Below are 22,721 nucleotides of genomic sequence, written 5' to 3' on the forward strand. Positions count from 1 at the left end.
CAAGGGGGGGGCGCCAAAATGGGCAAAAGGCAGCAGCAGGGAAACTTTTGTCAGTCGTCAGCAGGGGCGTAAATTTGGTGACTGCCCCGGGCGCCATATATTATCCTGTAATAAACTACTTAAAATCGAGCTATCAAAATCAAGAATTAAACTAAAACCTGTGCCCCTTTTAATTTGTAAGCGATATAACTAAATCAACTAAAAATAATTGCAGAGGCGCCTTTAAATATAACCGATCATTTACCATCCAGTCTCTACTACTTGATTGGATGCGGGCTTCCTTATAGACTCAACTGATTATTCATAGTGCTGCTTAAATATGAACCTTAAACCAAGACTGTTCGGTCGAAATTTCCATTATCCTTCCTTTTAGAGTTGTTTCGTTTTGGCATCAACTTTCGTTCGTAAATTAGATCATTCATGACATGCAGTGCTCTTCCGTTGGTGTAGTTCAATTTTCAGCCGATCCAATATACTTTGATCTGTAGATCCTTAACATTTATATGTAATCAAAGATCAAAATATATTGGTTATAGTGATAGTAATATCTGCTATTGATAGAAACCCGATGGTTCTAATAGGCCTGTTTGGTGAAGTATCTGGATAATAATGTTGAATTGATTTGATAACCATAAATCATATTTTTTTACATTTCAGTTGACTTTGGTATTAACTTATTAAAGACGAAAGTTGAGGGCCCATCGCCTTTTCATCCAAACGTAGTTCTCATTATTTTCGTCTCTGGATATTATATAATATTAAATTGAAAATATTTTGACACAATTGGTTGTAAGTATATCAACCACAACTATGCCCCTACGTTTAATTTTTTTCGAATGTTTAATTATTATAAGAGTAATAGAGCTTTAAAAATTTGTATGAAATCTGTTTTTCGCTCCTAACTTTTACAATAATCAAAAATCGAACCGTCCCCTTTCCTTTTAACATATGCTGTTTATTGAGATAATTCATCACAGGAAGTTAGACGGTATAACTACTTTTTTACCGACCAAAAATAAATACCAGGCTATTACTGAACCGGTGAACTCCATCTTAGGCCCTGTCGTCGATTGGCGAGTATTTGTGACTTTGCATGCCCAAAGGGCAAGGGTGTGCTGAACATGAAGAATAAGGACCCTTTAGGCATGCAGTCACAAATACTCCCCACTCGACTAAATTACTAAAGTAGTCCGAACTAGGCTATGGTTGCAGTATTGAACTAAAGTTGGGTGCACAGAAATAAATATACCATAGAAGACGCAAATGCATCTACTTCGCGTGTCCGAACCCCCACCAAGCGTCGAGGTTGACCGTCGTCCGAAGCCGGACGTCCGTGAAAACTTAAAAAATGCTTCGTTGCATGATAATTAACTGCAACAGCCAAAAAATTGCGAGCACCCAAAGACAAGAACATATTTCCTATCGCAGATAAGTAATTTTAAAATTATATTATGCGTAAATTTTGTATAAAAAAGTCGGCACGCTTGGTTTCAATACAAATCGTGGTATTTGCGTCATCTAGCGTGTATTATATTAAATCTGTGGTTGGGTGCATTCTTTTTCTCGTTACGTTGGCCTTACTTTAGTCCTGTATAAGTATAATATATTATACATCTGTAGCTACAGCCGAAGCCCCGCTATCGATCATTCTATTGAGATAAGCGGCTCGCAAAAACTTGATTAATGTTCTAACAATTTGTCCAGCGAAAAGGCGATAGCGCCTGACCTTGGATTTCGGTTTGGGGGAAGATCTATCTATAAAACAGAAGTGACAATTACTAGCAGACGGCCTAAATAATTGAAAGGGGACAGCACCAAGACCGGACCGGATGTTCCATTCAAATGGAACAAAAACAATCTGAAACTATGAGACTTGTGGAATTTTGTTTGTCGGAGTTAACGGTTTTAGAATTAAGTTTGCGAATATACGAGATACCGTTTCAAATACAAATGATGATGAACTTTGGCGGTTTCTATCGGTCGCAGATGTATCATTTCATATAATTTATGTTCCTAGATTAGATATATTTCATACATTATATAACCACCATAAGGTTGCTTATTTCATCGAAGTTATAATTTTCGACCGGCCAAGTGCGAGTCGGACTCGCCCACCGAGGGTTCCGTACTTTTTAGTATTTCTTGTTATAGCGGCAACAGAAATACATCATTTATGAAAATTTCTCCTGTCTAGCTATCACGGTTCATGAGATACAGCCTGGTGACAGACAGACGGACAGACGGACAGCGGAGTCTTAGTAATAGGGTCCCGTTTTTACCCTTTGGGTACGGAACCCTAATAAAAAACAAATGTGTTTTTTTTATAACGCCCAAAGCCCCGAAGGTACAGTCGAGTTTACAAACATCTATACAAACCAACATTCCAAAAATATATTTAGGTATTATACACGAGTTTACACAACCTTATCGTCAATGTCAGAGGCGTGTCAATACAATACGACGTACAGTCGCCATCAGATATATCGGAGCGGCGGAGGTGCTCAAAAATATCTGAACTCACACTTAACGCCTTGACAATAGAGTTGTTCAGATATTTGTGAGCACCTCGAACGCTCCGATATATCTGATGGCGACTGTACATGGCGCGAGATGCGCTGCGAGTAATCCAAAGATTATAAATGCGAAAATAACTGTGTAGCTTTTTTTTAATCCATCAACTTTTGGGTTATTTCTACTCTGAATCACGACGACTATCGATTTTAAAAAAAATGTCCCCATGAAAATGTCATGTCATTTTCACATACCTACATGGATATCACGGTACATGTATGGACCGTTACAAAACTGACACCCAAAATTTGTATGAAAAACTGGGGACACTTTTTTTCTTTGTCTCATTCAATAGTACTCGTGATTCCGAGTCTAAAAAACCAAAAGTTGATTTATTCTGAAAACCCCCATAAGTTCTATATTAGGGCAGGGTAGGAAACAGTGGCAGTTCGAACACTAGCTCTGTCGCCCCAATATCGCCTCTATTTGGAATTGTTCTGTTGGAATTCTAGTTGGAATTAGGTTGAGTGAGCCACTGTACCCGGCTATATATTTCCGAGCCACTGTTTCCTACCCTACCCTATATATTTTTTGTACTGCGTCGGTGGCAAACAAGCATACGGCCCGCCTGATGGTAAGCGGTCTCCGTAGTCTATGGACGCCTGTAACTCCAGAGGTCGCTGACCCTAACACTCCGCACCCTCGTTGAGCTCTGGCAACCTTACTCACCGGTACGAACACAACACTATGAGTAGGGTCTAGCGGTTTTCAGTAAGCTAGGTAAGGACATATTTAACATTTAAAACTTTCGCGTTTTGAACACATATTAAATCACATTTAAAATCGGGTCTATCGCGAATTTATTTAGTGAAACTTAACTTATACTAGAGCGGTACTGTCATAGTAAATTTTGTAACCCCAGTAAATTCACTGCCATCTGTCGACACACTTTAAAACTAAAAATGAAGATTTATAAAAATATGATAGAATGTATTTAAATATAGATAAATGATTTTTTTTATTTGCATTAATTATTTTTATGGTTTTAACCCATGTTCTTTCACTGATATGCGTTAAAATTGTTAAATAACAAACGAAACCGTCAACGCCATCTATACGACTGTAGGCCAAAACTAGTAGCGCCCTCTGAACGAGAATCAAATTTTCTTGATTTTCGAGGCACGTTTTTTCCTTAGACTGTATCTATCTATTACGGAGTTATATCTATCTTTGGTGAAACCTGTGTCGAAACGTCGGTAAATAAAGGTAACAAAATAAATTCGCGATAGACCCGATTTTAAATGTAATTTTAATTAGGACATATTTGAGCCCTACCACACAAAGAGAGATGACATTCACAGTGCCCATACCCCTCTTCAGTGAAATTTCCATTCCTTACAATGTATTTATCTGAATAACATATCCATCAGTATTTGAAAACAGTGTTTGCACGTGTTCCCGACATCTCTGGATGCGAGATACGCGGAATTTTCCCTGATCGCTAACATTAACAAGCCCGCCGTGTCGGCCATTTTTCTCACAACCCACTGCGGCATTTGAACTTTAAAAATGTGATTTTGATTTGATATTGCATTTGAGTCTGGGGATGTAGAAAAAAAACGGACCAAGTGCGAGTCGGACTCGCGCACGAAGGGTTCCGTACCATTACGCAAAAACGGCAAAAAAATCACGTTTGTTGTATGGGAGTCCCAGTTAACTATTTATTTTATTCTGTTTTTAGTATGTTTTGTTATAGCGGCAACAGAAATACATCATCTGCCTGCGTGCAATTCCACATTTACTGAGCGAGTGTGATGAAATAGTAGATTGTGTCACAAGGGAGCAAAATGACATATTTACGGCGAGGGCGTACAATTGAATCCTAAACGAAGCGAAGGATTCTATAATAGAATCCCGAGAGTAGCGAGGGATTCTAAAGTAGAATCCTGAGCGTAGTGAGGGATTCAAGTGTGTTACGCCCAAGATGGAAATAATTTTGCTACCATGTGACACATATTGCTTTTCACATCACCTATGAGGTAATTATAATGTTTAAAAATATTATTTGTCCTAGAACAGAAAAGTGTTACTTTGATCCCTCCTAGCAGGGAAGAAAAAGCCCTTTTTCGAATTGGTGATGTGAAAAGTAAATAGGTAGGTGGGTATGACGTGTAAGATGTATCCATTCCGTTATCGTAGGAGAGAATTAAGTGGCGAGATATATGCGACAGAGACTGATGAGCTCTCTCAGAGCACTATGTACCTATTTACACATCATTCTGTACATTAGGTACCAGGTATGAAGCCTCAATCCTCGAAAATATACAATGCTGAGATGAAAAGCGCCCATTGTGTGAAAATCACTATGACATAAATTACAAGGAATGTGGATTCGCAATTTTTTTGTACACCTCTAGGTAAGGTTCTTTCTGGAGCCAACGCGTTTTGTAAGGATACCCTCCTTCTTCAGTAATCATAGCGTTTTCCCTTCAAGATTTTCCTGGCCCAGGGCCGTTTTGGTATTCTAACCCAAGAATTGGCGTACGGCACTAATTTTTACTGTCTGCTGAAATTAGTTTTCTTGTATTTCAATAATATATGTTTTTACGAAGTTTCAAATTGCTAGCTTAAAATAAATCTTGAACCCCATACAAACTTTCATCCCCTTTTTAACCCCGTTAGGGGTGAAATTTCTCAAATTTTCATAGCCTATAACCTGGCCGTGGATTTTTTCGACAGATTAGTAAAGTTTGCATCAAAATCCGTTCAGCCGTTTTCACGTGATGCGCGGTCAAATAAACAGACAAACAGATAAGAAGACTGCTATCTGATCTTGGCCCAGAGCGGACACCCGAAGGAGCGGTAGACCACCGCAGCGCTGGGTGGACGACATCCGACGACACGGAGGTCGGGACTGGATGAATCGGGCACAGGAACGACAGGAGTGGATGAAGAGGGAAGAGGCCAACATCCAAGATTAGCACCAAAAGGCCACCTTGATGATGATGATCTTTCAACCCAAAGAAACTGCGCATTATTCCTACTGCCCGCTCGCGAATTCCGTGCACGGATGAGGAATGTTAGGAATGTTGGGCGTCATGACCGAGTGGTGTACAAAAGTACGTACACACTCTCCCACTTCCTCGACCTCCGAATGCACGGAATTGGCGCGCGGACAGTAGCTTTATTCTTTATTGTATTGCAGTCATGTTCATAATACATTAGGTGTTACAGTTTGAGGATGGTAGGTACATGACACCCTGTCAGGGCACTCAATTTTCTTAAGTCTAGGTAAAATTACATGCATCTCATACAAATAGCTTAACCGAAAAGGGATGAGTATAAATATCAAATGATACTTCGTACACAAGTTCCTAGCTATCTTAACTTACCTTCCATTTGAAGGGATATATACTGATACTATAGGCGGAAATCTCCATCCCTGGATTAACCCTTTTCCCCAATACACCGTAATTTTGTAAACACGAAACTACGAATGGCACTTGTAAACCTTAATATAAGGAGAGTAAGGTCTAAAATCGAATGATGGTTGTGCTGTATTAATTTGCTGTCGAATCGAGCCCTTTAAACCAATTTAAAAGGAAAGCTTACGTTACAACGTAGCTCCTCAATAATACAGATTGTTTTTTATTAGAGATACCACGAATATATCGGCAACTATTCGGTATTCGGCCACTTTGCCGAATATTCGGTATTTGGCAAAATGGTGCCTACTATTCGGCCGAATACCGAATATCTGTTGCGCCACTTGCTTGCGCCTACCTAAAAAGAAAACTTACCTACACAATAAAAATAACCAAAAATTAGATATAGGTATGTATTCAATATGTATTCTTGGAAAGTTGTTAAATGCGAAAACCCTTTTTTGAGCATTTGTTGATTACAAAATATTTTATTTTTATTATGGGTCTGATTAGATTGACTCAACTACATTCATTCATTCAGTTCAACAAAAAAAATATCCTAGCAAACGTTGTGCTTTGTTGGCGAACAGTTTTCATAATAATTGTGACTCAAAATGTTCGCATGTCATGCCGAATATTTGGCGCTTCGGCCGAGAGGGGCCGAATATTCGGTATTCGGCCAAAATCACTATTCGGGGCATCTCTATTGGTTACAGTAACAGCTCCGCTGGATTACAACCAATGTTATTCCAATGCGATTCCCACACATGTGACACAACGAAGACCGCAAAAAATATCTGACACGATCTTATTTGTAGAGCCATAAGAGAGTGTTACATATTTTTACGGCCTTCGAAGAGTATCATATCGCTGCAGGTGACTGTACTTATCCTATCATTTTTTAGGGTTCCGTACCCAAAGGGTAAAAACGGAACCCTATTACTAAGACTCCGCTGTCCGTCTGTCCGTCGGTCTGTCCGTCTGTCACCAGGCTGTATCTCATGATCCGTGATAGCTAGACAGTTGAAATTTTCACAGATGATGTATTTCTGTTGCTGCTATAACAACAAATACTAATAAGTACGGAACCCTCGGTGCGCGAGTCCGACTCGCACTTGGCCGGTTTTTTTATCGATACAGGTATTAGGTGATTGAGTGTTTTTTTAATGAAACTACTTTAATTTATTTTAATTCACTTTATTTAAGTAATTTCTCTCATTTTTGACCGATGATTATTTAATTATTTCTATGAGCAACAAATCATCGAGGTTTCGGCATTCGCAACTCAAAAAATCAATATAGAATCGCTGATCAAAAACGTTAATGTCAGAAGACCTTAAACACTAAAAACTAAATATTTAGGTAATAGTCACACTAACCACTAAGCAATTAGGTATGGATATAAGAAGTTTAAAAGAGCTCTAACCAACTTATAATTAATATGCAATTATACATACCTATAGTAATTACCTATCAAACATAAAGACTCATTTCAAGCATTCATCATTCCGCACGAATTAAAACTAAGTAAAACAATACTAAGTTATCGACCAAAATCACTAAACACAACACATTTATACAAAACTTATATGTTTATCATATATATTATATTATATAATCGAACCATTGACGAACTGAGGAAAAAAAAATATTTTTTATTTTTATTTTGATGATCATGATAGAAATTAATATTTTTGACATTAATGCAAACTTATAATGTAATTGTCTTTCATGAAATAAATCATCTAATCTAATCTATTTGTAGTAGTGTGTATAACCTACTTTACCTACTTTATGTGAATAATAAACTTAATTTATAATCTTTATAACTCAGATATAAAAAGATCACTGCACTGAATAACACAATGTGTATGTAACGCTATGTGTAATAGAAAGACACACTTTCGACTTTATATCTATTCCTTAAAGGTTGAAATTGATAAACTCAGCTTTCCACCATGGTTGATAAAGTCAAAAACATCTGCATCTGAAAATTATTTGTTATCTTACAATCTATAATGATTGTAATGTGATTCCAATATAAGAAAAACTAAGTCCATAGACAAGATACTGTATAAAATTACAAGATAAATATAGGTAACATTATTGGAAATTTTGAAATCACCTTTAAAATTTTGCCGCCTGCCTAACTTTTTAAATAACAAGTGAAATATAACAACTCACATTAGTATTAGTTTTAAGTAATAACTAAAATTTTTATGTAGGTACTTGAAACAATTTTGTTAACCATAAAAGTTAGGTCATTGTCAAGTATAACTTAAAACTAAATAAAAACTAATAATGCATATATTCAATCAAGGTTTAAAAAATCTAAATATACCAAGTCAGGTATCATCATCACCAAAAACTCTTAATTTTAGAATAGATATAATAAAATATTATTTGTTGGCATTTTAACCATATCATCTTAATGCAACTTAAAAACTTATTCACTCCTATGTATCAACCAATGTAATATACTTATTAAAATAAAATTAAAATTAATTATTAAAAATACTGTATTCATTAGTAGCAATAATTCTACATCAAAACATCTGTATATAAGTAATCTTATCTAATCAAGTTTATATCTTGCCAATAGCCCAATTGAAAAATCATCAATCTATTTACACCGATAATTCGCCGTAATTTTTTTATGTGTCGACTCAGTACCTAATTCACCCAGACCCTCGAAACAACTAACATTATTGAGTCCTGAGTCCTGACTCGGGCAATTACTGTGCACTTGTTTTCGTAAATTTTTAATGTGTCGACTCAGTACCTAATTCACCCAGACCCTCAAAAAAAACTAACATTATTGAGTCCTGAGTCCTGACTCAGGCACTGTGCACTTGTTTTTTCCTGAGTCCTGACTCAGGAAATTACTGTGCACTTCTTTTTTTTTTTATTAAAAGTAACATCGACTTACTACAAACTTAATACAAGTTGTTATCACCGACTGTACTTTAATTAATTTAACTACTACTCAACTCATCATGAAACCCAAACTCAATTTGGGTTGCCATATAAAAAATGTAATATCCTGACTTTTGTCAGCCCCCGAACGCAACCCTAAAAATTCTGACATTTCCTGGATGGTTCCTCCAAAAATACACCCATCCCCAAATTAGAAATCCGTATCTTGAAGTTGTTTATAAAGCACTCGTTTTTGCCAAGAAAACCTTTAGGCATATTTTCGAAGGTAATAAAACTAGTCCTACTGGCAGTTGTCACGTGGACCACTAAGCCCATTAACTCGCCAACATATGCTATATCTATTAGCTAGCTATAGTATAACCTTCCCTTTCCTCTACCCAACTCCAAACTTTTAGCTAAGTTCTAGTGGTTGAGATTTCTAGAAAAAAAGCTTCCCCCCGATATCCTGACAAAGGACCAAAAATCCTGACGTTTGCTAACCTTAAAATCAATGAAACTGGGTTATTTTATTAGTTATCACCTATTTCCTATGGCCAGTTTCCGTCTCCATCATCAGATCAGTTTGTGTCTTTAAATCTAGTATTTAGTAGTATTTAGCGATTTCGGAAGAGCTGGGTTTTCTGTCACAAGCATATCTAATGCTTAAAAGAAGATCCCATCCCATGCTGTAAGTACCTTTGTGCTGTTCAAATTAGCTTAATCACTCGCATCAGCCTCCATACCATTACCACCACTTCTATACCTTTAACCGTTTTCGTCAACTGTACCTCGTAACCAGCACGACGTATATATTCAAGATTACACGTTTACTTCAAATCGAAGTCTTTTTATTTGTGGTCGAGACCTGCACGGCGCGCGGCGGCTACATATGGTGATATTAAACTACTTGTAAACAACCAATGAACATTTTTTTCATTTTTCATTTTTTTTTTTATCAGTGTCTCAGCTATCGATCGCGAAGCAATTCTAATCCAGCCTCCAGGTTTCAGCCCACACATACTAACATAATAACAAGAGGATACAAGTTAAATAATAAACTGAAAACAACAAGACAAAGACACAGACAACCCAGACTTGAGTTGGACATGTTAAAGTTGCTTTGCCACGTGTCTTATACGGGAGTTGACTCGAATAAAAGACACAATGGCTTTCCTTTAACAGATTAGTCTTTGGCGTAAAATCATTTTAGAAAAATCGTATAAGATTTTAATGTTTTAACCATGTATGGACTTTGTCTGAAATGTTTTATTTTTATTTATTTATTTATTTATAAACCGATCTATCCAAGGATCTATGGAGGTTGTGTGGAAGAGATCGCTCTTTAGTGATAAGGCCGCCTGTTGTTTACCTCTGTCTTCATGTATTTTTTGTGTTTCCATTTACATTTATTCTGAGGTTGTGCAATAAAGAGGATTTGTATTGTATTCCTAAACTGAGCAAAGATTGTTTTGTGCCTACTATGGTTACATTAGTCGTTAGGTAGATATTAGGCGACGATACACTTACCTACTAAAATACCCATAACACAAAACCGATTACCGGGTTTCGAACCCAAGACCTCCGGCCTCCTGCGGTTAAAAGAGAGATTCCTATTTTAAGTTGTGTACTGTCAACCCAAAAATGTACGGCGAATTGTCAAGTGCCCTACTTTTAAAATTATTATCGAGAGGTATAAGACGAAAAGAAAACGTTACGTAAACAACATACTTACATTTTTTAGATGAATCTGACATCAATCAGATTTCCTTCCAATCGGGATTGGTCGAATTGCTCTGTGATAATATATTAAGGAATTTAATAATATGCATTCAATCGTCTTTTTAGGGTTCCGTACCCAAAGGGTAAAAACGGGACCCTATTACTAAGACTCCACTGTCCGTCTGTCTGTCACCAGGCTGTATCTCATGAACCGTGATAGCTAGAAAGTTGAAATTTTCACAGATTATGTATTTCAGTTGCTGCTATAACAAATACTGAAAACAGAATAAAATAAATATTTAAGTGGGGCTCCCATACAAGAAACGTGATTTTTTTGCCGTTTATTTACGTAATGGTACGGAACCCATCGTGCGCGAGTCCGACTCGCACTACGCCGGGTTTTGTTGACGAATGTCTAACTTGACAAATCAAGGATTTTACGAATGGCTAACTTGACGAATTAAGGATTTGACGAATGGCTGCGTAATCCATTTTCTATGAGGGTCAATTTTTTTTCGCGATTTCGTGGTTGGTGCCATAGTAAAAGTTGCTCAGTTCTCCCAAAACCTCCTTGGCGACGGAAATTCACTTATTTTTAGCCACCCTGTATATATATATATATATATATATATATATATATATATATATATATATATATATACATACATATACATATATATATATATATATATATATATATATATATATATATATATATATATATATATATATATATTTTTTTTAGGGTTCTGTACCCAAAGGGTAAATAAAAAATGGGACCCTATTACTAAGACTCCGCTGTCCGTCTGTCTGTCTGTACACTGACAGTTGAAATTTTCACAGATGATGTATTTCTGTTGCCGCTATAACAACAAATACTAATAAGTACGGAACCCTCAGTGTGCGAGTCCGACTCGCATTTGGCCGGTTTTTTTTTATAAAGGATACGTCGACACCTCTCCGCATGCTCCCTGTGAGCGAACATGGCGACCACGCAGCCGGGCGTCGTGAACTGTATGGACAGCAGCTGACCCACTTGAGACAGCTTCTCGCTTAGCAACGCGAACGTGGTCGACGGGGGCAACTGTAGGAGAAAACAACTGAAGGGTCTCCGGCAAGCTCGGTTCTCCATACAAACTAGTTCCGCTCTCATTTTAAAACGACTAGCTAGATTGCTCTGAAACTTTGTACTTACAATAGGATAAGGTATATCTATGTCTGTAATTAGTTTATGTAGCTTCAGATACCATAGTTCAAAAAATTAAGCGAATTTAAGTTTTTCATACAAAACTTGTTTTTGATCTAGTTCGTTTGTTTTATAAACTGGAGCTGTATAAACTAATTTCAGACCTAGATATACCTCATGTCATTGTAAGTGCAAAGTTTCATTACAATCCAACACGTAGTTTTAAAATGAGAGCGGAACTACGTTTGTTTGGGAAGGCGCAATTCGGCCGAGCTTGCCGGGGACTCTTAATCTCAGAATATGTTTTCTGTAAAACATTTAATTTTTGATACAAGCTTTTATCGCCGACTGTACTTTTCTTGCAACAGGCAAATAATACTCCCCGAAAAAATTCTAACAAACCCGAACACAATAGGGTGTTTCACTGTATTTAAAATTAATTATTTTACACCATGCATGAAATAAAGCACCAGAAGATTAATAGAGAAACGTAAACAGCATTTATTTTTAGACATAATTTATACTTTAATACCCGTATACCTATAAAAAAGTGACCAAAAAAAAAATTTGCAAAGTATGTTATTTTAGATTTGAATCAAATTCATACATACGAAGCAAAGGATCATCATCAACATCAAACATTTATTCAGCAAATAGGCCACAGGGGCACTTTTACGTGTCAATTTTTACAAGCAATACAATTAACCAAAAATTACAAAAAACAATTACAAATATGGAATCAATAAAATATTAGATACATTGTTAGAGATGTATGATGTATGATATATCCAGTGTAAATGTCAAATTACACAAAAAAAACTAATAAAAAATATACAATAAAGCTAAATAAATGTCTACACTTACGTTACTAAACTGCAATTTCGCTTCTGATCCCGTCGATGGTGCAATAGAACCCATTGGTCCATTAGGTCCAAATGAATTCTGGGTGGGTCCGGGCATGGAGAAATTAGGGCCAATCATCGGACCGGGCATTGGACCAGGCATCGGACCGGGCATTGGACCAGACATTGGCCCTGGCATAGGCCCTGGCATTGGGCCGGGCATTGGGCCAGACATTGGCCCCATCATTGGACCTATTGGACCAGGCATCGGACCAGACATGGGGCCTGACATTGGACCGATAGGGCCCGGCATTCTCGCATTAAACATCGGACGAACCGGAGGACCCCGAGGCCCCGGCTTATTCGGTCCACTTTTAAAAGAAGTTGTTCCTGGGGCGGGAGGCTGTGCAGGTTTAGACCAAGGTTTAACAGGCGCAGGTTTAGGAGCAGGTGGTCGAACAGTATTTATAGATCGATTCGTGATTGTAGAAATTTGCTGGGATTTTTTAGCTTTCTCTGGCGGTTTTTTAGTATTTTTAGCATCTGGACTTGGTGATCTTGAACCGCTTTCACTAGAGGTTACAGGACTGGGCTGGTTCCTTTTCTTTTCTAATGACAAATTTGGCTTATCTTCCTTTTTACTAGTGTGGGAATCAGGTGTGGACGGTTTCGTGTCAATTTCTTTAAAACTCTCAACTATAGAGTTAACGTTTTGATTGCCTTTGATCGATTTCAGTACTGTCATCAAATCGTCCACTTTCATTCCTTGTGCGACCAAAGACACCAGCGTTTCTAAAGCTTCTTTAGCTTTTCTCTTATCGTCTTCACTCTTTGAATAGGTACCCTCATCGTGAAGGCATTGTTCTTTTGGTGTTCTAAATAAGCTGCTATTTAATTCAGTTTCTTGGCCTTTGACAAATCTTTCATAATGTCTGACAATGTCTCTTAAAGGTGTACCGTTTTTAGCCAAGCCTGGGCCGATACTGTTGAGGCCTTTCGGTAAAATGCCAGTGCAACTAGTTTTTATTATTCGGACGATTAGAGGGACACCATGGAGTTTTTGATTATTTAACATGGAAACAGCCTGAAACCAAAAAGAAATAGTGCTGTTGAAATATAGAAGCTTGAGTTATTTACGAGGAGGACAATCAAATGAACATGACGAAGCAAATATTTCTAATTCAGCACCCCTGAAAACTTCGAAATCGGCTGCCTTAACGACTTTCAGAAAAAAGTCTGATTAGACAAAAGATGAAAGAGATGATTAGATTAAATTCGAACGATTCGGTCTGATAACTTTCGTCAATAGGGATGATGACACATGTTGAATTTTATAACAAATCTCTAGTAACATAATCGTAGATAGCAAATGGGCAACAATGTAGATATATGGGAATAATACAAAAATACAGCACTTGAAAGTTTCATAATTTAAGTTATTTTTTAACTTCCAAAAATAAGCGTACCATTCGATTCCTTACATTTTATCCAAAAAAAGATTGTATGGCAACTATATACATAAACGCTATATTTCACCGGCAAAAACGCAATTTTCTTGTCTTGTCCATACATTTAAGATGGTCTCTCAGTGGCCTTGACGTCACGTTCACTTATCGTTTTGTAAGGAGCGTTTCGCGAGTGAAGTACGACTGTCGGACTTTGACTATCATTTCTGACTTTTGTATTGCTTTAATGCAATGGGTCACATATAGACATTTGATCCTAAAAATAAACCTGATCGATTGATATCTTGAATGAAAATTTGTCATCTTGCCTATTGATGCCAACAGGCTACAATGTTTGTGTACCATCGTGCCGCCTTGTTTGCTACCAAAGTTATAATGATTACCTGTAAAGCTTCAAGCGGGTGCCTGTACATGACTCGAGCGTACGAGTTGGGATTAGCGAAGGTCACCACACACACTACTACTTCGCCCGCCAGGGTCAACACCTCCTTTAGATCTTCTTTGGAGCACCGGAACTAAAGTAAATGGAAATACGCATTAATAACAAATAAAAACTTCAGTTTTGAATGATTCACGGTTAGTTTCACTAGACTTATATTGTTTGGGATATAGACCGTGATTACCTTTTGTATTGTTTTTGAGCTCCCGAATGAGGGTAGACCGAGCGCGGTCTACACAACTTTGACACCAACCCGCTATCTTCAGTTTACCCGTGAACAAGATGCATGTAACTGCGTCGAAATATCGGGAGCGCAAAAACAATACAAAAGGTAATCACGGTCTATATCCCGGTCAATATAAGTCTAGTGAAATTAAAACTTCTTTGCTAAATTCCATACGGTAAACGGTCATATGTCATAATGAACATTTAACAACTTTGACTTTTGAGTGTAGTTAGAATAGTGAAGTATCTATGTACTCTTATACCGGCTGTACAGTCGCCATCAGATATATCAAAAATATCTGAACTAGCACTTCAATGTCTTGATAATAGAGGCTTTGTTCGGATATTTGTGAACACCTCGGCCGCCGCTCCGATATATCTGATCGCGCCTGTATAACAATAAAAGATATTTAGATCAGTACGGTTTCACTCACTATTATTTTTAATCGCTTTTGACGACATGTTTCGGATTCGTCGGGAAACAAAACAAAGTAGCTTTTTGATTTAGTGAAGGCCATGAACTGCCACTTCATACTTTTATTACAATTTTTTTTTCTGTATTATTCTGTGTAATTCAAAATACATTTTAACCTTTAATATATTGGTAGTCTGGGCTCCATGCACAATGGACAGATCAATTGTTGGTTGGCAGAGCCTATATCGGACAAAGCAATCAGTGTTTACCACTTTTTTTACCTCTCCCTTGAGTAGGGAACTATGATAGCACCCATGAGGCTGACATGTTCACCTAGAGTGTCCAAAGCCTCCATAAAAACCAGATAAAAAAAAAAACCTTTAATATGTTCTCACTACTGAGGTGAAAAATTATGTGTGCAACACGAGAGCAAAGTTATTTTACATCTCGTGTTTTTGAAATAAACACTCGCAAGAAAAACCAACTTTCCTCTCTTGTTGCACAAATAACTATTTTATGTTGTTCTTCTGTCTGATAGTCTATGGGACAATTATTCTCCCACTATTAAGTGGCACAGTTTGATAAAAGAAATGATGTGTCATGTAACATGCTAAGTAGAGTAGATGGCCCATTATTGAAGAGTACATGACTACAACAAAAATGGAAAAATTTCAAAGCACAATGGACACGCGGAAAATGCCCAAAATAACTAGCACAGGTACTTACATTTTTTACCAAAACCCAGTTTTGAAGTGAGCCCTCTATACCCAAAGAAACTAAGTACTGGGGTCTGACCCCATAATAGCCTTTGGGGTCCGCCCGCCACACATCCATATCAAGACCCCATGGTTTTTCATCTCCTTCCTTCTTCCTGTTAATAACATTTTATTTATTTTTAGTTTTTATTTTGTACTAAAAATTACAATCAAAATAGAATAAAACATATAGTTCTTTAGGGTTCCGTACCCAAAGGGTAAAAAAGGCTGTATCTCATGAACCGTGATAGCTAGACAGCTGAAATTTTCACAGATGATTTATTTTTGTTCCCACTATAACCACAAATACTAAAAACAAAATAAAATAAATATTTAAGTGAGGCTCCCATATAACAAACGGTGATTTTTTTTGCCTTTTTTGCGTAATGGTACAGAACCCTACGTGCGCGAGTCCGACTCGCACTTGGCCGGTTTGTTATACAAGTAAAACTGTGGAAGCAGTGATTAACGGTTTGATAGCCGCGCCTATCGTGCACGGTGCGTCATCGTGAAACTTGTGAGAACGCACGAAGGTTGAAAACCGGCCAAGTGCTTGTCGGACTCGCCCACCGAGGGTTTCGTACTTTCTCGTATTTTTTGTTGTTATAGCGGCAACAGAAATACATCATCTGCGAAAATTTCAACTGTCTAGCTATCACGGTTCATGAGATACAGCCTGGTGACAGACAGACAGACGGACAGACGGACAGCGGAGTCTTAGTAATAGGGTCCCGTTTTTACCCTTCGGGTATGGAACCCTAACAATGTTGATATTTGGCTGTAGATGCGCGCGTCAGATGACGTCTTTGGCGATCATAGACATAGTATATACAAGTATTTATAGACATGAAACCGAGCGAACAGGGGTAAGAGAAAGACATTCATGTATTGACAGTTTCATGTATGGCAGCATAATCCTTTTTCTCTTTCACTCTTATAAATTTCGGTATTTCACCATCACCTTGCTATGATGCCATAACCTGACCATGAAAAAATGCCCAGTCGGTGATAAAGACAAAGCATGGCACTATTTTCTCTTTCCTCTTATAGGAATCGCAATAAGGCTATATTTCTCTATCAAAGAGTGTCAGGCCCTTGATGGCGCTCAAACGGTAAAGAATATTGGGAATTTTTACCTCTATGCTTAGACATAACAGATGCCTGTTGTTAGCAGACATCTTTGCCTAACCCAAAAAAAAACTTAGCTCTTTTTTGGAAGCTGGTAAAAAAATTAAACTAACCTTTTAGCTTGTGGTTCCTCATTTTCCTCCAGGTCTGATTCATAAACTAAATAAAAATAACAATTATTAGTATATCAAATCTAACTCAGAATAAAACGGCTTAAGGTGGTTCGATTTTCATACAAAATTCAATCTGCTTTAATTAAGGCACTACACACTATTACTACACAAATATTTGCTCATTTATCTACTTTCGAATATTCGTTTGCGCTAAATTAATAGAAAAACTTTGTTTCATACAGAAATCATACATAAATCAACGTAATTTTTTCATCAATTTTACGTATGTGTGTGTCACAAATGTCGTGTACAAATACGTTGCGTGCGGCGTTGCCACTCTATGACGTTGGCGACGTTGCCTGGCCGACCTGGCAGGATTTGCAGTGCCGTCATGTTTAGTGCATTTTTATTTGACAGTGTTGACACTGACACTTAGGGTCATGTTTATTGTGACATCAATTTGTTTGTATAAATTGAAAATGATAGCAACGCAAAGAGTATAATAATATATGTAGCAACGTCTAAATCAAGTTACAAAAATCATCGGTGTTCTGGTCCGCGAAAATCCAGAAAAATTCAGACTCAATTGAAGCGGAATTCATGATGGTGAAGTTTCGTAAGGTAGGTACAGTTTCATTCCTTCATTGTACATTGTAATTTTCTCGTGCCGATCTTTTCAGAAAATAATTCTCACTTCTTCCGTAATGGTAGATATAAGCAGTGAACAATACCTATAGAATGTAATTATTACTGTTTTGGTTGCCGAATAGTCAATGTGTCACTAACTCTAGGTTTTTTTAGGTATTGTGCAAAATGAAGAGGCATTCTTGGAAATAAAATGTTTTCCTTCATTAGCCAGAAAAAATCAGGACATCCTCACTGCAATAAAGTAAAATAAAACATTTCCTGGGGATGAAAATTATGGAATTTTGTCTATGAATGAAAAACACAATTATTACTAGGTAAGTAAATGATAACTTTATTAGAATCCATATTGTTGCTTCATCTTTCTTCCTATAACATTAGAGATTTTGTGCTATCATGATATTATTTTTCTTTTAGGTACAGGGACAACTACGGATAACAAATATGAAAAAATGTTATTTCATTTGTTGTGTGAATCCATCTACACCAACAAGACATCCACTGCTGGACATAGGCCTCCCCAGGGATCTCCACAACGACTGGTCTTGCAAGACCGGCCAAAATATCGAGAAATAAATAATATAAATAAACATGATAAATATCCCGTTTTCTATAATAGTTATAATTAGAAGGCCATGCAATGTTGTTACTCACTGTACCTACTTGAATCCAAAAAAAAATATAAAAAAAGTTTTAATTTTATTTTACAATTACTACTTTATTATTAGTACATTACGATACAAGTACGAAAAGTAGGAAATTGGCAACGAGTGGCGATAAATTGAAACACGACCGAAGGAAGTGTTTTAATCGACACGAGTTGCGAATTACCTTTTCGCACGTGTATTGTACAACGTTTTACAGTACATAATTATGGCCCTTTACATTTTCGACATATGCACGTATTGTACTAATTACCGCACTAGGGCGGTAACGTATATGTAGCACCATATGTACTAAAAAGTATTTTACAGTACATATGGTGCAACTTTCTCGCCCTAGTGCGTAAAGAGCACTTTTCATGCATATGTCGAAAGTTTAAAGGGCCATATGTACTGCAAAACGTTGTACGATACACGTGCGAATAGGTTATTCGCAACTCGTGTCGATTTAAAACACTCTGCGGTCGTGTTTTAATCTGTCGCCACTCGTTTCGAATTTTCTCTTTTCCGCACTTGTATCGTAAATAACTATTTCAAACTGCAAGGGTACGATGATAGATCTCAATTCAATATAATTTTGCAACATTTGGCATTATTAGGTTATAAATTGTATGGAGATGAAATCTATCATCGTACCCTTCCAGTTTGAAAAATACTATAGAGGCTGGGCAGTAAGGGATTGCTTTACTTGTAGAACTATATTTAGCGCTTTAAAAAAAAACTGATACCTGACACTTACAATCCTGGACTTCCTTGGGCTAGTGCTACTAAGAATCGTCAGTATTCTCCATCCTTTCTGAGTTGGAAGAACCCAAAGAGGTGAGATTTGTGAAAGTCAGGTTTTCAATATATGTGGCGTTTTCAACCAAACGGGTACCTACTTATTGTTGTCATATTTCCATAAAGCTTCAAAATGAAATCAACCTAATCGACAACCGACAATGTGGTACCTTTTAGTTCAAAACGTCACATATTTTTATAAAATGTTATAAACTAATTTATTAATAATAATGAATATCTGGGAGAAAAAGAAAACATAAGTAAAAACTCAAAAATGCTCGTTTTCCCAGAGATAAGACCTAGCTAGATCGAACCCCTTACAGCAAATTTCATCGAAATCGTTAGAGCCGTTTCCGATATCACTGAAATATATTTCGGTTATATCGGAATCGGACAAGAATTCGAAGAATAAAAGGTATAAGAAACATAAGATAACACAAAAAGGACAAAAAAAAGTACCCCTGACGTACCAGTCTCGAACCCGAATCCTCTTGCACGTATTTCCACGAACATACCGCAACGCCATTGCAGCATACTTACACTGCATGAAATTGTCTACTACAAGCAATCACGGAAACACTGTTTGCATGTGTGAGTAATAGTAGGAAATAGCATGACAGAAACACTCTGTCGACTTTAAAAGTGTTTTTTACACTAATGAAGTATTCAATGTTTATTATAATAGTTCAATATTTATGTAAAGAGTGCGCTAAACATATTTTTAAGTATACAGATACCAACACTATTCCACAAAAAAATAAAACCTGAAAATTTGCGAAAGTGACGCCATCTAGCGGGGTTTAAGCTTTGGGTAACCTAGTCGAACCACCTTAATAGATAGATAGTTAACCAATAATAACAAAACTTATATAAAAAATTATCTAAGATAACTAACACAGTAAAAAAAATGTACGCAATTTAGAATAAATATCTGGGACATCAAGCTTTGCTCAGAAAACATATAAAAACTCAAAAATGCGCGTTTACCCAGACATAAGACCTAGCTAGATCGATTTTTCGCCCCTGAAAACTCCCATATAGCAAATTTCGTCAAAATCTCTAGAGCCGTTACCGAGATCCCCGAAATATAAATAGATATATACAGTGCCGGCCCGAGTCCTTGATCAGGGTAGAGCGAAATAGGGTTTTGGCATCCTACGTTGAAGCTTTTTACCCAAAAGCAAAACGCTCGCGTCTTTTAAAACAATTTTTTTTTCTCATTTGCCATTTTGGTGCCCCCCTTGCCACCCGGCGCCTAGAGCGGCCGCTCCACTTGCTCTACCCTAGATCCGGCCCTGGATATATACAAGAATTGCGAAGCATCCAGGACAGACGCAAGAGTTAAAAGCAATGATAGAGCTCATAGGCGATCTTTCCTTATAGACAGGCTTTCCCCATGGTCAATGTGACCATGTGACCGTTACAATGAAAATAATTTTACAAATACAAATACAAATGTTTATTTCATAGACTATGGTACAAAGATGGTCAAATTACTGCGTCATATTCTGCCTCTATCGGCGTAGAAATATGTATTACTTACAACTAAGTTGCTATACCTACTTGAATATCTTTTAATGTTACCTTCTACTAATGGTGATTCCACCCTAATTTGGGATTTATCAATAGACTGCGACCCCAGGATCTTCTTAGCTTTCGCTCTTAATGCTGCACTTTCAAAAATTGCCTCAACTACCTTCTTATCTCCAGTCTCGGATAAGCTGACTTCACATGGCCCGCACTGTTAAAGAAATGACAGAAAAACATCATCATCTTAACCGAAAGACGTCCACTGCTGGACAAAGGCATCCCCCAAGGATGTCCCCAACGAATGGTCATTCGCTGCCCTCAACCAATGGGTTCCCGCGACTAACCAGATCGTCGGTCCATCTAGTCTGTGGCCTTCCCTTGCTGCGTCTTCTGGTACATAGTCGCCAGATTATATTTCAAAGTTATGGGCTAAAGGGGAATCTAAGGCACATTTATGTCAACCCTTATTTTCAATGAACTGCATCGATTTGATTGTAACTAAAACTCATATACAGTATACATTCAAACTAGTAGTTGTAATAGAATTATAGCACTTACCTTTTTCACCAAGAACTCGGTCATCTTTACCAAACCATAATTTTCTGGGAAATTTGATACTAACAGAGGAAGAATCTCGTGTTTTCTCTTTCCCGAATATAATTTTTCCACCTCTTGATCTTCTGAATCTAAATTGGAGCCCTCAGAAGTGTTACTATCACGTTTCTCGGTTTTGATCTTTTTATCACTTTTCGTGTTAGATTTTGTACTGGCATTTTGACCATTGGTTTTACTCATTTTTCACAAGTTAATTCTTTGTAAACAGACTTGAGCTTTATAGATTATCAAGAAAGTAATATGCAGTTTTACAAAAAAACTATTTCACTAATAAAAAAATTTGCTAAATTCTTAATTCAACGCCGGTATTATTTTATTCTATCCTTTACACGCTACGCTACCTACGCTACGCCGAGTACGCCGATTTTTGACGTTGAAGTTTCAGAGGCGTATTTTTGTCTTTCTTAAGGGCCCTCCACACTCGTGCGCGAATCGCGGCGTGAAGCCGCGAACGCGAGTGTGGAGACTAGTTCGCTAATCAGCGAAATCGACTCCACACGCGTTCGCGGCTTCTCGCCGCGTAGTCCGGGCTTTAAGACCATTCCAGACGCGACAATGAAGTTGCTAAACTTGCTAATATATAGTTGGTCAAACCAAATTATCAGTAAATAAGAAGAAAAAAAACTATACTCATCCTTTTCTTTTGGGTGCTAGTACTTAGTACTAGTGTGGAGGGACCTTAAGACAAAGATAGTATGGACGCCAGCCTTTAACGGGCGTTCCCCTGCTCTAGTGTAAGGCAGCTCTCTCTACCTCTAGTGCGTTAGGCAAATAAATAACGCCCTCAATAAACAATTAGAACTCCTGCAGTTAATGTTAGGGTCTGACAGACAGTTAGATAGGCCCCATTAGAAATCTGGGTACTTGGGTAGTCATTAGTCTCACTGTTTAGATCTAATGATTAGGATCTTAGTGAAACCACTGTAGACTGGACTGTGAACAATTGAAAGCGATCATCGAAGATACGATTAACGTGTCACAAGGGTGCAAAATGACATTATATTTACCGCGCGGGCGTACATTTAATCCTGAACGAAGCGAAGGATTCTAAAATAGAATCCTCGTTAGGCATACACGCACGGATTTGCCCGTCGGATCTGCCTGAAAGATGTGTCTGGCGGACACATCCGTCAATGTGTGGCGAGAAATAGACACAGATTTGTCCGCCGGATGCCCCCGCTGCGCTGCCCATCTGTGTCTATTTCTCGCCACACATTGACGGATGTGTCCGCCAGACACATCTTTCAGGCAGATCCGACGGGAAAATCCGTGCATGTATGGCTAGCTATAGCACTAAGGACCGTTTTCCTAGCAAACATCACAAAACACATCAAATATGCACCCGACCC

The 22,721-nt window shown here is 37.5% G+C and overlaps 1 protein-coding gene across 2 annotated transcripts; it reads right to left on the reverse strand.

Annotated features, from left to right (window-relative positions):
* Positions 1-7,161: 7,161 nt before the first annotated feature.
* LOC134748843 (uncharacterized) lies at positions 7,162-21,692 on the reverse strand. Of its 2 annotated transcripts, XM_063683653.1 has the most exons (9): positions 21,316-21,692; positions 20,812-20,968; positions 17,141-17,186; positions 15,871-16,015; positions 14,449-14,580; positions 12,622-13,683; positions 11,520-11,655; positions 10,585-10,645; positions 7,162-7,923 (listed from the first exon to the last, which is right to left on the reverse strand). In XM_063683653.1, the coding sequence occupies exons 1-8, from the start codon at positions 21,550-21,552 to the stop codon at positions 10,590-10,592; spliced, it is 1,971 nt and encodes a 656-aa protein (XP_063539723.1). In that variant the 5' UTR covers positions 21,553-21,692; the 3' UTR covers positions 7,162-7,923; positions 10,585-10,589. The 2 variants fall into 2 exon arrangements, with proteins under 2 accessions (XP_063539723.1, XP_063539722.1); XM_063683652.1 differs by lacking the exon at positions 7,162-7,923 and having other exon boundaries at positions 10,539-10,645; positions 21,316-21,691.
* Positions 21,693-22,721: the final 1,029 nt, after the last annotated feature.

This window comes from Cydia strobilella, chromosome 17 (genome assembly GCF_947568885.1).
Source record: "Cydia strobilella chromosome 17, ilCydStro3.1, whole genome shotgun sequence".
Taxonomy (NCBI): Eukaryota; Metazoa; Arthropoda; class Insecta; order Lepidoptera; family Tortricidae; genus Cydia; species Cydia strobilella.

Excerpts from the sequence above, each read along its gene's own strand:
- LOC134748843 (XM_063683653.1), bottom strand. The coding sequence starts at position 21,552 with ATGAGTAAAACCAATGGTCAAAATGCCAGTACAAAATCTAACACGAAA. Across the intron at positions 14,581-15,870 it reads ACTGGGTTTTGGTAAAAAAT|TTCCGGTGCTCCAAAGAAGA; the intron begins GTAAGTACCTGT and ends CATTTACTTTAG. Across the intron at positions 10,646-11,519 it reads GCATGCGGAGAGGTGTCGAC|AGCAATTCGACCAATCCCGA; the intron begins GTATCCTTTATA and ends ATATTATCACAG.